Source organism: Mandrillus leucophaeus, unplaced genomic scaffold, assembly GCF_000951045.1.
Source record: "Mandrillus leucophaeus isolate KB7577 unplaced genomic scaffold, Mleu.le_1.0 Scaffold231, whole genome shotgun sequence".
Lineage (NCBI taxonomy): Eukaryota > Metazoa > Chordata > Mammalia > Primates > Cercopithecidae > Mandrillus > Mandrillus leucophaeus.
Genome location: NW_012102377.1, coordinates 2,917,711 through 2,931,283, shown reverse-complemented (window position 1 = coordinate 2,931,283; position 13,573 = coordinate 2,917,711). Strand labels below are relative to the sequence as shown.

General features: G+C 43.9%; 1 protein-coding gene across 1 annotated transcript in view; it reads left to right on the top strand.

Annotated features, from left to right (window-relative positions):
* The window catches only part of LOC105541074 (neuroblastoma breakpoint family member 6-like), a 29,675-nt gene that overhangs the window by 1,798 nt on the left and 14,304 nt on the right, over nt 1-13,573 (top strand). Inside the window, 12 exon segments of the mRNA XM_011981939.1 lie at nt 6-64; nt 66-114; nt 216-428; nt 1,992-2,094; nt 3,746-3,960; nt 4,983-5,055; nt 5,929-6,143; nt 7,186-7,237; nt 7,886-8,010; nt 8,273-8,491; nt 9,541-9,601; nt 10,363-10,532. Coding sequence (XP_011837329.1) covers nt 6-64; nt 66-114; nt 216-428; nt 1,992-2,094; nt 3,746-3,960; nt 4,983-5,055; nt 5,929-6,143; nt 7,186-7,237; nt 7,886-8,010; nt 8,273-8,491; nt 9,541-9,601; nt 10,363-10,532 — 1,554 coding nt within the window.

Genomic DNA, 13,573 nt, shown 5'->3' with positions numbered 1-13,573 from the left:
TTCAGAGTCTGAGCTACAGGCAGAGCCTTCTGCTCCAAGCTCTGGCACCTTAAACTTTGTTTTTGACAGTTAAAGACTTTCAGGTGTTGGGTGTTGATCAAGTTTTTCTGAACAGTAAGGTAAGAATTCCAGTTATTGTCATCCCTCAGTCCTGATTAAACCTGTTTGATTTCACTAGTTTTTAACCCATCTTGTGTTTGGGTTTCTTCTGCCGGTCCCTGGCTCTACCTCTTCTTCCACAAACGTCAGCATAGCAGAATCTGTCAGCCCTTTGTCCAGTAAGAGAGCAGAAATGAACATCCTAGAAATCAACCAGGAATTGCGCTCACAGCTGAAAATGAGTGAACAGCAGTTCTAGGACCTCAAAGAGAAATTTCTTGTCTCTGAAGCTCCTGCCTACTGTCTGACCAACCAGTTACAGAAATACAGTAAGTTCTACAGGCTCATTATCACTAAAGTGATAAGTGATCACTGTCTTCTCTCTGAGAACCTAAACACTCTTTAGACCTGATTCCTCTCTTCTCTTCATCAAAATAAACTTCATCCTTCTCATGCTCCCAGAAAAGTAGAAATAGATATTTTAATCTCATTTTGCTGAGGACTGAAAAACTGGGCACGAAGTGTTTAGCAACTTTTCCACATTTGCAGTGAAGTGTAGGGTGGGGTTAGAGTTAAAGTCCCAATTATTGATGCCTGATGCAGACACAAAACTTCCAGTTTCTCTCAATAACAGCCTAAACCATTTTTACTAGGACCCTCTCTGTGCCATTTAAAATCCTGCAGGCAAATAACGTTTAGTCTGTTGGTGTAAATGTCTGAAACTAATGAACTTTTATTCAATTTAAGCGTCTATTGAGGCCCAATAGGCAAAGCCCTGTGCGGTCCACACTGGGGGAAAGATGCTGATAGTTCACATTCCCTGCTTTCCAGGACCTTAACGAGGAGTCTGCTCTTAGTAGAACCTGTGGTATCCATAAGTGACAGCATCAGGAGCAGGGACGACCCTGCTGAGAGGGAAGTCCTGCTTCCCAGAGCAGAGGCTCTTATTCCTAACGAGGAAGAAAGAGAGTACTCAAGACTCTGCTGAGGTAGCAGTGCAGTGTGGAGAGGAGGGACCCTGGGCTAGTCTCCTGGGCTCCAGTCCAAGTTGTTTATCTTCTTTGTCTCAGTCTCCTGATCTGTTAATAGGGTCCTATAATAATTCCTACCTCTGTAAATTACTGCAGTGAATTACAGGAACTCGTTCTTGTAAATCTCCTGGAACAGTCCTTGGCACAGAGTAAAAACTATTTATTAGTTATTTGTTCTACTATTTCTAATTTAACACAAACTTTATTAGCATTTGGGCATTTTTTTCTTAGGGCCTTATGGTCTTATGCCTCATATTTTACTAAATTGTGTCCAGATGTGATTTTAAAAATCTTGGTGATATTTGTGCTTGAAATTCCCAATACAAGGGAACCATCAGTCCCATAGTTCTAGAGGCCTTCCCGAGGGTACAGTAAATCTCTGCTTTATGTTCCAGCTCAGTGTTTTACAGGAGAGGCTGCAAGGCTTGGCAAAGTGGCCCGGGATTCAGAGTCAGATCTTAATGGATGTGAACTCTGACTCTGCCTCATTCCAGTTGAGTCATATTTTCTAGTTGTTTTATGTGCCTTTGAGTTCCTCTTTTCTCATTTGTAAATTGAGGCGTATCAGCTGCCTTGTATTTGGAAGGTTGGTAAAGTTGTGGCGCTTCTGTTGAGGCCCAAAAGGCAAAGCTCTTGCTGGCTGCACTAGGAGAAGCGATGGTAGCACAGAGCATCTGCTTTAAAGAAACCTAAAGAGGAGGCTGCTCCTGCCAGGCACTGTGGTACCTGTAAGCGACAGCATCAAGTGCTGCCGAGAGCCTGGTACCGGGGATCCTTGTGTCCTTGGGGTGGATCCTGACTCCTCCCCTGTAGGCAGCGACATGTCCAACTTCCCACCGAGACAGGTGTGTCTTTTCTCAGAGTGTGAGGAGCACAAAGGCATCACAGAATCTGTGCTGGGGGAGAAGATGCAGTTCAAGGAGGAGAAGCTGGCAGAGAAGTCGACACAAGCTGAGGAGCTCAGGTGAGGGAGGCTCTGTGTGGTGGGGCAGGCAGGTGGAAGGTGTGTGAGTCTCTGACGGGGGCAGCTCAACTGGAGAAATAAGAGCTAACCTGGGCCAGGAGAAGGGCGGGGATTTACATAGCAGGCACATATCGTGCAATATTTATAAAACAATTACAGAACAACAATGCTAGTAAATTATGGGCTGCAATTGTTACTCAGAACAAGTAACTATTGAGGCAAAATTTGTAAAACACAAAATTAACCAAAGGAAAGTGAACAACTCAGCATTTAGTATACTCAAAATATTGTGCAATCAGCACTACATTTTCTCTTTTTAAACGCTTTATTTTAATGTTTGTAGGTACATAGTAGGTGTACATATTTATGGAGTGCCTGAGATATTTTGGTACAGGCATGCAATGGATAATAATGACATCACATAAAATGGGGTGTCTATCCCCTCAATAATTTGTTGTTTATGTTACAAACAATCGATTATACTCTTTTAGTTATTTTTAAATGTACAATTATATTATTAGCTATAATCACACTGTTGTGCTATCAAATGCTAGGTCTTATTCATTCTATTTTTTTGTACACATTAACCACCCCCATAACCTCAGCTCCCACTATGCTTCCCCGCCTCTGGTGACTATCCTTCTACTCTTTATCACCATGAGTTCAATTGTTTCGATTCTTAGATCCCACAAATAAGTGACACCATGCGATGTTTGTCTTTCTTTGCCTGGCTAATTTCACTTTGCATAATGACCTCCAGTTCCATCCATGTTGCCACAAATGACAGGATCTCATTCTTTTTTATGGCTGCATAGCACTCCATTGTAAATAAGTACCACGTTTTCTTTATCCTTAGAATCATCTTCTGACTTACTGGCTTCTCATTCTTTCATTCATTTGAATGTTATTATCTTGACCCTGTCATTCTTTCATTCTTTCATCTCTCTGAATAACCTCAGCTATACTTGGCCGCATTTCTATGTGTGGTTTTGTGTCTAGTCCCTGCATATTGTGCTATGTGTATTTTTACATGGAGATGTCTATGACCAAAATAAGGAACTAAAGGGACAACTTTCTGAAACAAATTTTGCAAGACATCTAGTTTTCTTTACATGGGAAAAAGTTGAATGGAATGTTGAGGAATCTCATAGGAGCACTCTAATACAGAGGAGGGCTTTTAGTAAAAAATTGTATTTCGGCTGGGCATGGTGGCTCATCCCTGTAATGCCAGCACTTTGGTAGACTGAGGAGGGTGGATCACTTGAGGTCAGGATTTTGAGACGAGCCTGGCCAGCATGTCGAAACCCTGTCCCTAATAAAAACACAAAAATTAGCCGGAAATGGTGACATGTGCCTGTAGTCCTAGTTACATGGGAGGCCGAGGCAGGAGGATATCTTGAACCTGGGAAGTCGATGTTGCAGTGAGCTGAGATTGTATCACTGCACTCCAGCCTGGGGGACAGAGTGAGACTCCATCTAAAAAAAAAAAAAAATTTTTTTTCTATTTGTCAGAGCCATTTCCCCAAAACTGTTCTAAAATTCTGCTTGGAGGGCTTCTTGAGGATATTCTCACAGAAATCTCTGTTGCAGTTCTTTGAACTGATCACTGATCCCTCTCCACTGTTATATTTTCTCTACTATCCCACCTTAGGCGATACAAAGCCTTAGTTCACTCTCAGGCACTAGAGCTGACCCAGCTGAGGAAGAAGTTACGGGAAGGGAGAGAGGCCTCCCTCTTACTCAGTCAGCATCTCAAGGCCCTTCTCACTGATGATGACCCTGACAACCACCAGGGGCAGGACCTCCGAGAGCAGCTGGCTGAGGGGCGCAGGCTGGCAGAGTGCCTTGTCCGCAAGCTCAGCCCAGGTAAGGTAGTCACGGGCCCTGATAATGCAAAGTCCTAGGCTTATGAGAAGACTCCAGACCTCCACACCTGCACAATGACAATTTTATTGGTGGTCTTTCTTTCCACTAAGCATTAGTGCCATGACATGACCAGGACTTCCTGTGTAGGAAAAGAGATGAGAAAGCCAGGGGTTGGAGGTCACAGTACGGCAAAAGCCTCCTTCCTTCTTGACGGAACAGGCCTTTGGAGCAAGAAGCAGCATCCATCCAGTTTTAAAGGACAGGAAGGAGGATGTGACAGGAGGCAGCTTGTTAGAGTGGAGAAAGCCCTGGACTAAGAATGGATGTTCCCAGGCTCTATGCTCAGTAATGTCTTAGTAACTGTGGGCCAGCAATTTATCCTTCCTGGATGTCTATGTCTAACTGGAAATGGAGACAAATTATCTCCCGCGTGGTAGATACAGCATTCAAATGTGGGAACACACATAAGTGTATTTCAAAATAAGACAAAGACCCTCACTGTGTGATATTAGATAAGGTAGTTGATGTGGTAGCATGTGGTGTTAGGAAAGTTGTTAAGACTGGAACACTCTTCATGGAGAGAATACAGCAGAAGCTACTTGGAGGGCCTGTGAAGTCCCCTGATGTATGGAGTGGTGCAGGACAGGTTGTTTGTCCTTTCCTAAGAGAAAGAAATAGGTTTTAGTGAGAGCTGTGAGGGTATGTGGAGTCTGTGCCTGGGAATCGGATCTGTGGCCAGAAGGGGAAGACAGCTGCTGAAGTCCAGAGGGAAGATGGACAAGGCTCCAGTGATATGAGGCGAAAAAGGTCTTTTAAATTTTTTCCCATGTCATGCTGGCTCTCCAGATCAGAACCACATTGCCAGGGCAAAAAATGTGAGAGCTAAAGATGAAACATGGGGGCTTTCAGTGCAACACTGATTTGTACATAGATGTTCATGTCTCTGTGCTCACATAGCTCACTGTGTTTGCAATGGGTGAAGTGGGAAATATCTGAATGGACATGACTGCATTTGTTTGCAGAAAATGATGAAGTTGGGAATGAAGATGCTAAAGATGAGAAAGTTGAAAAGGTCCAAGGACCACTTGCCTCCAGGTAACAATGAATAATCAGGAGCTGGTAATGGGTAGGTAAAATATGGAAAAGGCCTCAGAAAGAAGACAAGAGAGGTACAGGTTGTCATGGATTCTAGATGCAAGGAAAAAAATTGCAGATTGTATTGATTTAGTGCACTCATTCAACAGTGAAATAGCCCTGTTGACATGGTTGTCTATTTTCTTTGTGGTACTTGGAAGCATGACCTGAGGAGAACTTATCAGTCTTGGGGATTTCCTGCACACACAGAAGAGACCCGTTCTCTTCTGTTATGAAAATCAGGAGGAGTTTCATATCTACTTCCTACACAGTTATCATTAGGTTCTTATTAGTTAGGATAAACAGCAAAGAGTTAACAAGGAGAGGAATTAGGAAGTAACTAGCAAAGTTAAACACCAAGAAAAGTACCTAGACCAAAAGTACTTGCTTTTCAAATCACAATATTAGAAGAAGAAGGCCTAGAAGTCACACCATCTCTGGAGTCTACAATGGCTCAGTGTGTATTTTCTTGGCCACAGTATGTTACATTCAACCCAACTGAGTCACATGATGTAGCAGCTGTTGGGGTTCTCCATGTGCTCTGTGTTACATCTGTACCATACAGAGATAGCTGAGTCTCTTCCCTCCTTGGATCCTACCTGCCCAGTGCAATGAGCTCCAGTTGCTCTCTTCTTCTCAGGCCCCCATGGCAGCCACACCCTGTTGCAGAGAGAGGAGGATTGCCTTTTCCCTCTTAAAGGGAACCACTCCTTTGGTTTTTTGGGACCACTCACTTATGCCTCCTGACAAAACAGCTCGCACTCCCTGGGGTCTAAGCACTCTTGGTTTGATCTTCTGTCACCTCTGTTATCTCTGTACCACCTGGCTCATCAGGGAGGTACAGGAGACTGAAGAAAAGGAAGTCCCTCAGAACTCACTGGAGGAATATTCTGCCACTTGTTCAATTTGTCATGACCCTTCTGACTCCCACCAGCCTCAGAGGAGTGCCAGAATCACACCCGAGGAAGAGAAAGTCAACTTTGCTCTGGATGTATGCAGTGAATCTTCACATTACGAAGAAGAGGAGGAAGTGCTAAACATTCTCCCAGGTAGCTTCTATATTCTTCGTCCTTTGTACCTCTGCCTAGGCTGAGAAAGTGCAGCTCTGAGGACAGGGCCTATATATACATATTGGTCTGAATCAGGAAGTAGGATTAAGTATTAAACACAAATATCAGGTGGGTCAGGGGGCTCCCCTCTCCTCCTCAGCCCATGTCATGCCTTAGTCTCTCTGGCCCCAGTATCAGGTTATTGCACCTCAGGTAGGTGTGATAAACTCATACTCACCTGTGTACAGGAGGTATAGAGGAGGCATCTGTCAGGTATCTGTCAGATTTCTCCTATCTTGGATCCAATGTCTTTTTTCTCCTGCAGTGATGTAATTTGTGTCCCCGAACAATGTCCTTGGAGTATCTATGCCTGTCAAAGGTCATTGGCCGCCTTGCCTATAGATTTGGAGATGTCATTACCTTGGTTTTATTGCTCTCAGCTACAGTCTTTATTCTCCTTTAAGTTGGCTTAGCTTAGCTTAGCAGCCACCTCAAAACCCGGACATAAACACTTCTATCTTTATCTTGCTTATAAGTTTCCATAAAGCAAGGCTGAGGCCTGAGTTCTCCACCCTACTAATGGCCAATTTTTCTGTGTAACACCGTATAATCTTTTATTATGAGAGGGTTTTTAGAATTTATCCTTCAGTTCAGACTTGTGTATAAATTCCTCTAAACATTCAACAACCATGACATCTACTGAGACAAGTCAATATTGCAGCGACACGTCTAGAAAGTAGTTAATCAAATTCCTGAAGATCTTGGGGAAAAAGTTTTTTTTTTTAACTGCCTAACAGACACAGGCCAGAGGATATGCAATTATGATGTACCAGAAGAGGAAGATTCTGCCCCATGGGCCTGGACAGCAGGTTCATCTACTTCTTCCAAGACTTAATCTAGGGCATCTTAGAGCTTTTCTGTAAGAATACTATATTCTTACGCTAAGAATGTTAATACCCTTGTGTTATGATTGGACACTAATTTGGTCATGTGTGGAGTATGATTTGCTTAATGTGATCCTCTCTTCTGAATTTATTTGCAGAAAATCACAATGATAATGAGGAAGAGGAAGGGAAACAGTCAGTGTCCCCCAGGTAACTCTGATTTGTGAGCTGGTTGTTCAATAGTGGCATCTGGAGGATGACATCAGGGAAACATAGGAGTTTATGAATAGGACTATTTTATACATTCAGTTGACTACAAATTATTCTTTTGAACAATGTTTTCTTTTTTCTTGTGGTACTCATATACATTTCAATCTCTCTCTCTCTTTCTTTCTTTTTCTTTCTTTCTTTTTCTTCCTCTTCTCTTTTTTCTTTCTTTCTATCTCTCTCTCTCTCTCCTGTCTTCCTGCTTTCCTTTCCTCTTTCTTCCTTTCCTTTCATTTCCATTCCATTCCTTTCTTTTCCTTTCCTTTCCATTTCTCTCCTCTCCTCTCCTCTCCCTTCCCTTCCCTTCCTTTCCCTTTTCCTTTCCATTTCCTTTTCTTTTTTCCTTTCCTTTCCTTTCCTTTCCTTTCCTTTCCTTTCCTTTCCTTTCCTTTCCTTTCCTTTCCTTTCCTTTCTCTCTCTTTCCTTCTTTCCTTCTTTCTCTTTCTTTCTTTTTTTCTGACAGGGTTTCACTCAGTCATCCAGGTGGAGTACAGTGGTACTATCAAGACTCACTGCAGCTTTGACCTTCCTGGCTCAAGTGATACTCCTGCCTTAGCCTGCTTTCAATTGCTTAATCCCTCTCAAGCATAGTATCCTGCAATCAGTTGACCCAAGTGAACTCACCAAACTCATGGATTTTTTGATATCACCTGTCCTCTTCCATGTGGTTAAATCCAGGCTGAGATACACCCTGTTAGGTGTCAACTTGTTGGCAAGTATCTGATCACAAGAGAAGAAAATTGAATAAAACCCCAACTCCATATTATGTCAAAATATGTTGCTTCTTCTTTCTCATGAGCTTCTAATCTGGGCAATTCACTGAACATGAGCCATCTCTATCTCTCTTTCTCTTTCTCTCACCATCCCACGGCAGCCACACTCTGTCCCACCATGAAGAGAATAATTTGTACCTTTTATTGGGTCAGCCCCTTTGCTTTCTGCAACTGTTGCCTTATGTCTTCTGTCAAATCCATCTAGGAGTCTGTAGTCCCCGGCCCCCTTGGTTTAACCTTAGACCTTCCTACCCCATCAGTCTCAGCAAGGAGGTGCCACAGGTGGCAGAGCATGAAGTCCTCCAAGAGCCACGGGATGAATGTTGTTTGACTCCATTGATTCCTGCTGACCCATCTGGCTCCCATCTGTCTTACAGAAGCACCTTGTACTCATTTGAGAAACAGCAAGTCTGCTTGGCTCTTGATGGGGGAGGAGTGCTCCACTGTGAATGTGATAAACATCCAAGTGATGTCTCAGGTAGACTTCATAGTCCTTGCACCCTGAGCCCCAGAGTGGGCTTAGAGATGTCATCAATGTGCCCAGAAATCATGGACACGAGTTGTTTTGAATCAGATTCTAGAGTTGAATTTGAAACACCAACATGGGTTGGGTCAATGAGCTCTGCTCTCTTCCTTGTCTCAGACCATGCCTGTGTCATCCTGGGCCCACTATCAAGATATTGGACCCAAGACAGATGTGACAAATTCACACCGACCTGTGCAGCATATTTCCAAGAGGTGTCTGTGAGATGTCTTAATTTGAATACAATTTGTCTTTCCAGCTATTATTGTGTTCCTTATAAATTTCTTTTCCCAACCATATCCCTTGAGGTTCTATGACTGCCCAAGGTCAGTGGCATCTTTATCTACCTTTCTGTGGAAAATGATACCAAGGTTTCATTGAACCCAGGCCCATTCTCTATGTCTTTGATGTTGGCTTGTTGTAGCTAAGCAGGCCATTGACTTGCTGGTATGTTTCTGGAAGCAAGACTGACCACTGTCACTCCTAGATGCCCAAATAGCCATTGTTACTGTGTAGCACAGAGATTCATTTTGATTCAAGAGTATATAGATTCCCTCCATCCTTCTAATTTCAGCATCTAAAATGCTGTAAACTGTGAACAACCTTGGTATTTGATGAGGGAAGGCTACATATTGCAGTTTCCTTTCTAGAAAACATCTGGGCGTATTTGCTTTGAATTGGTATGAAAAATATTGCTTACCTGTTTGCGCAGTCTCAGGACAGATCGTATTGAGATAATGATCTACAAGAATAGGGAGATTTCACCCCTAGGCTCAGGGAAATCCAAGGCATTTCTATCATGACAGGACCTCAGGCCTCCCGAAATATTTCTCTCACAGTGTCCCGTTCTCACACTGAGGAGACTGATGTCTCTGTGTTAGGATTGGATGGTGGATTGTTCATGGGTGTAGGAGAATCTGCTTAATTTGTCTCTCCCTGTCTGAAATTATTGACAGAACTTGAACATGACCAAGAGGATGTGAAGGACCAAGACCCATCAGGCCCTAGATAACTCCAAGGAACTACAGACAGTTAATTCAGTGGACATCTGGAGACTCTGGATGCAGGAAAAATCAGAATGTGCTGAATATTTGTTCCATCTATTTAGCCAATCATGAAATATTTTTTGTTATTAGAATTGCCTGTTTTCATTGTATAGCTGTATTTGTATTTCCCCTTCTTTATTAATTCCTCTCAATTGTACTAATCTTTCTTCAGTTGACTCAGTTGAACTGATCTATCAGAGATATTTTCTGCAGTCCCCTTTTCTATCATTTTTGTTTAATGCACATCTGATGTCTGTGCTTTGGCATTACCATGTGTGCAAGTATTTCACAGCATGAAAATGAATGAAAAAATTCATATCTTGCTACAATATTGAGAAAAAGAGATGTTGGGGATACAATATCTCTAAGAGTCTAGGAAAACTCAAGAGCCCATGTTCATTTGGCCACTGCATGCTGCTATGAATACAATTTATGCAAAAATGCTGAATGCACCATGATGTCCCTCCGTGTGCATTATGTGTCATGGCTGTTTTGTACAGGGATCATTCCATCTCCTTCGTCCTCTGCTCATTGTCTACCCAGTGCACCGAGCCTCTGCTGCTCTATCTCTTCTGCCCCAGATGGGGAAGAATTGTTCTATCTCTCTGAGGGGCCTGCCCTTTCCTTCCTCTGGCCCCTCCTGTAGGCCTCCCTTTAGAGCCAGCTGGGCACTGAGGTTTTGCTTCCCTCTGGTGTTTATCTTCAGTCTTCTTCACTCACCAGGCCCAGCAGGCAGCTGCTGGAGGTAGAAGAGCTCGATGTCACAGAGGACTCACTGGGTGAAAGTTACTTGACTCCTTCGACTGAATATGACCTATGTGACTGCTACCAGACTTACAGTAGCACCTTGTGCTCATTGGAGAAACAGCTCACCTGCTGTGCTCTGGATGCAGCCTGTGAGTACTTCATCCCAAAAGTCATAAAGCTCCACTAGTCTCCCTTCCAGGCAGCCTCTCTATTTTTTTGTTTCCTGCAATTTGTGCAGGCTGAGACATGACATCACTGTACTTAGATTGTTTTGAATCTGGCTCTTGGATCCAGTTTTAAACACAGACATCCAATGGGTGGAACTTTCCTCTTCTCTTGTCCTAGGTGACGCCTTTGTCACCAGGCCCTTTCTCACAAGAGTGGGATGTGAACATCAAGACAGGCCTGAGAAGGGAAAAGGTGAGTGGCAATTGCAAACACTCGGCCACCTGTAACTCAGCTGAAGACATTTGTATGAAAGACCTCCTTCTTTAAGATAAGACATCTAACTTTGGAGAAAGTATGTTGCTAGTTGCATTTCCTGGACAGTGCCCTTCACTATTCTCTGGTCATCCACTTGTGCTGGCAGTTTTGCCCAATTATTTTGGAGGTCTGTTTTCATGATTCCTATGTCCCAGGCCAGATTCTCAACTTCTTCTGAGGTGGCTTCCCTCCAGCTGAAGCAAGCTAGTGTCCCATCCTGCCTGCATGGCCACGGCTTTCATTCTTTGTGGAGCACCGGTGATTTTTTTCCATGTGTGGGTTTATAATTTCAATCATGTGTCTGGTCTCAGTGTCATAATGTCACATAAGCCATCAAAAACTAGTGTCCCTGATGAGGTGCTGGCCTAACTGATGAGCCAATTCCATCATGTGGTTGGAACCATGTGGTTCCCATCCCCACGATCTCCAGGAGATCCTTCCTGTTGACTGGTTGTCCCACGGGGCAGCAGCTTCATAGGGTGTGTGGAGAAAAAAAATCCAATTTTCATTTCTTCCCACTTATTATATTTTTTTGGCTTTCTGAGAGTTGCATGCGGATTTTTGAGCATTTTACCCATAAAATTATCTTGTGGTAGGAGCAAGTAACTCTGTGATACTCTCCAGTATATCTCACTATATTCTAATGAAATTAGCAATTAAAATATTGGTCTTGGATACTATTTTGGTGGGTAAGTGTCTTTTGTGCTAGGACCATTCGGTTTCCTGTTTTCCATTTCTCCTTGAGGTTCAGAGAAGCAACGACTTTTCTCAGGATCACAGGGATTCATGAAACAGACAAAATATGCATTTATCTTATCTCTGTTGTGTGCCATGCCCCTTGCCAAGTGAGCTCTGTCTACGCTTGTCTCTGGCCCATTCAGTGCTCAAGGGACACTCCCAAGTAGGTGGTGGCATCTCCGTGTTAGAGCTGAAGACTGTGTTGAGGCTCAGCAAGATCCCTCACTTGCCCCGTAGGTGATGGCCTGACTAGTATTGGTGGGAACACGGCCCAGTGTCTGCCCTATTCCACAGCCCAGTCTCCATCTACTTCTCTGCAGTGGCTTCTTTCAGGGGCTGAGCTTAGATGGGTGCTTACCCTTTTTCCTTTTGTAGCAAATCATTTTGAAATACTTTCAAGCTTAAACAGAAAAGCTTCCAGTCTGGTACAAAGAACTCTGGTAGCCCTGGCACAGATTCCCTAAGAAAGAAAACCTTGTGCACTTTGTCTGTCCCCAGAGCCAGTGCCTCCTCCAATCCCTAAAGGGGGAGCTCCAGCTCCAGGAGGCTCTCCCTGGAAAGTCAATCAGGAGCTGAAAGGTCCTGCTCTCCTCCACCCACTGTCCTCAGAGGTTCTGCTCTGAACTGGGCTGTCCTGGTAAAGCTGCGGGGCTCTGCCTCAGAAACACTCCAGCCAAGACGGGGCTCCCGTGAGGAGGAAGGGAAATGCTCAGACACATGTCTCAGAAGTGAGATGTGTGCAATGTGGGACGGCCCTGCCAGGGCATCATGAAACATGGGCCAGAGAGGCCAAATGCTTCTTTGCAGATGATTGGGATGAATGAAGGCACTATCCAGATTGTACAAGGATGCATCCTTTGTGTGGGTTCACACACTATGCGTGAATAGTGTGTATAGAGCACAGCCTTGACCCCAGCAGCAGTGACACAGGAGGTCAGCTCCGCTGCATCCTCTCTCTGCAGGGAAAACGTTGGTAGAATCAGTGAGAAGACAACCTAAATTATAACTTGATCTTTTATTGGCGGCTTTTCCCTACCTGCCCAACTAATAAAATATACAGTACTTCAGAAGTTTGAGAAAATTCTAAGAATATTCAAAGTATAAGTTTAATAAGGTTTGGTAGTCTGAAAAAGAATGATAAAATGACATGATGAAATTAAGTAGTGATGACTAAAAACATTCCTAGAGCTTGATTCCTGTCCAAATGCAGAGGGCAAGAATGGGGAGACCTGGGTTTGAACAGTCTTTACCAACCAGATTTGCTGTTTCAAGATGTTTTCCCCATCAGCCCAATATAGACTATCATGGAATCTTAAAGATGTCCTGAGTGACTGATGGGTGATAATTAGAAAACTGTCCTGAGTAACTACGGAGGTCACACCAAGCTGAAAGTAGGGCTTGTGGACAAAGGCCAGAGGCCTGGAGGCACCCAGTGCAGGGCTGGGGCCAGTGAGGGGCCATCCTGACTCCAGCGGAGAATTTGTATGAGGGAGTAGTAGGAAGGGATATTGGATGAGAATATGGGCCAGAAGTTAGAAGGAGAACAAAGGCAGGGCCGGGGGTGAGAGTCATGTAGTGGGCAATGGAGAGAAAGTTTTCAGAAGTGAGTGGGAATGTGATAAGATCAGGGTGATAAAACTGTTGATTCAATTGCCAGTGTAGAGATGGCAGAATCAGAGAAGGCAGTTAGGGAGACTGTATGAAGCCAAGAATGAGTGATGAGAGTCTGATATAACTGCTCTCAGGAAGATGAAGTAGAGTAGATACGTGAAAGACATTTTATGAAAAACTTAAGGAAACCTTGGTGAGAATGAGGATGTGTAGAGGGAGGAGAGGGAGGAGCTCCACAGCAATGTGGAGCAGGTCCTGAGGGCTCGGTCCCCTTCCTGGGCTGACCTTGGATTGGCGGAGGCCATTCGAAGTCTCTCATTAGGCCACCTTCTGAGAATGTGTGTTTTTCTCCCTGTGG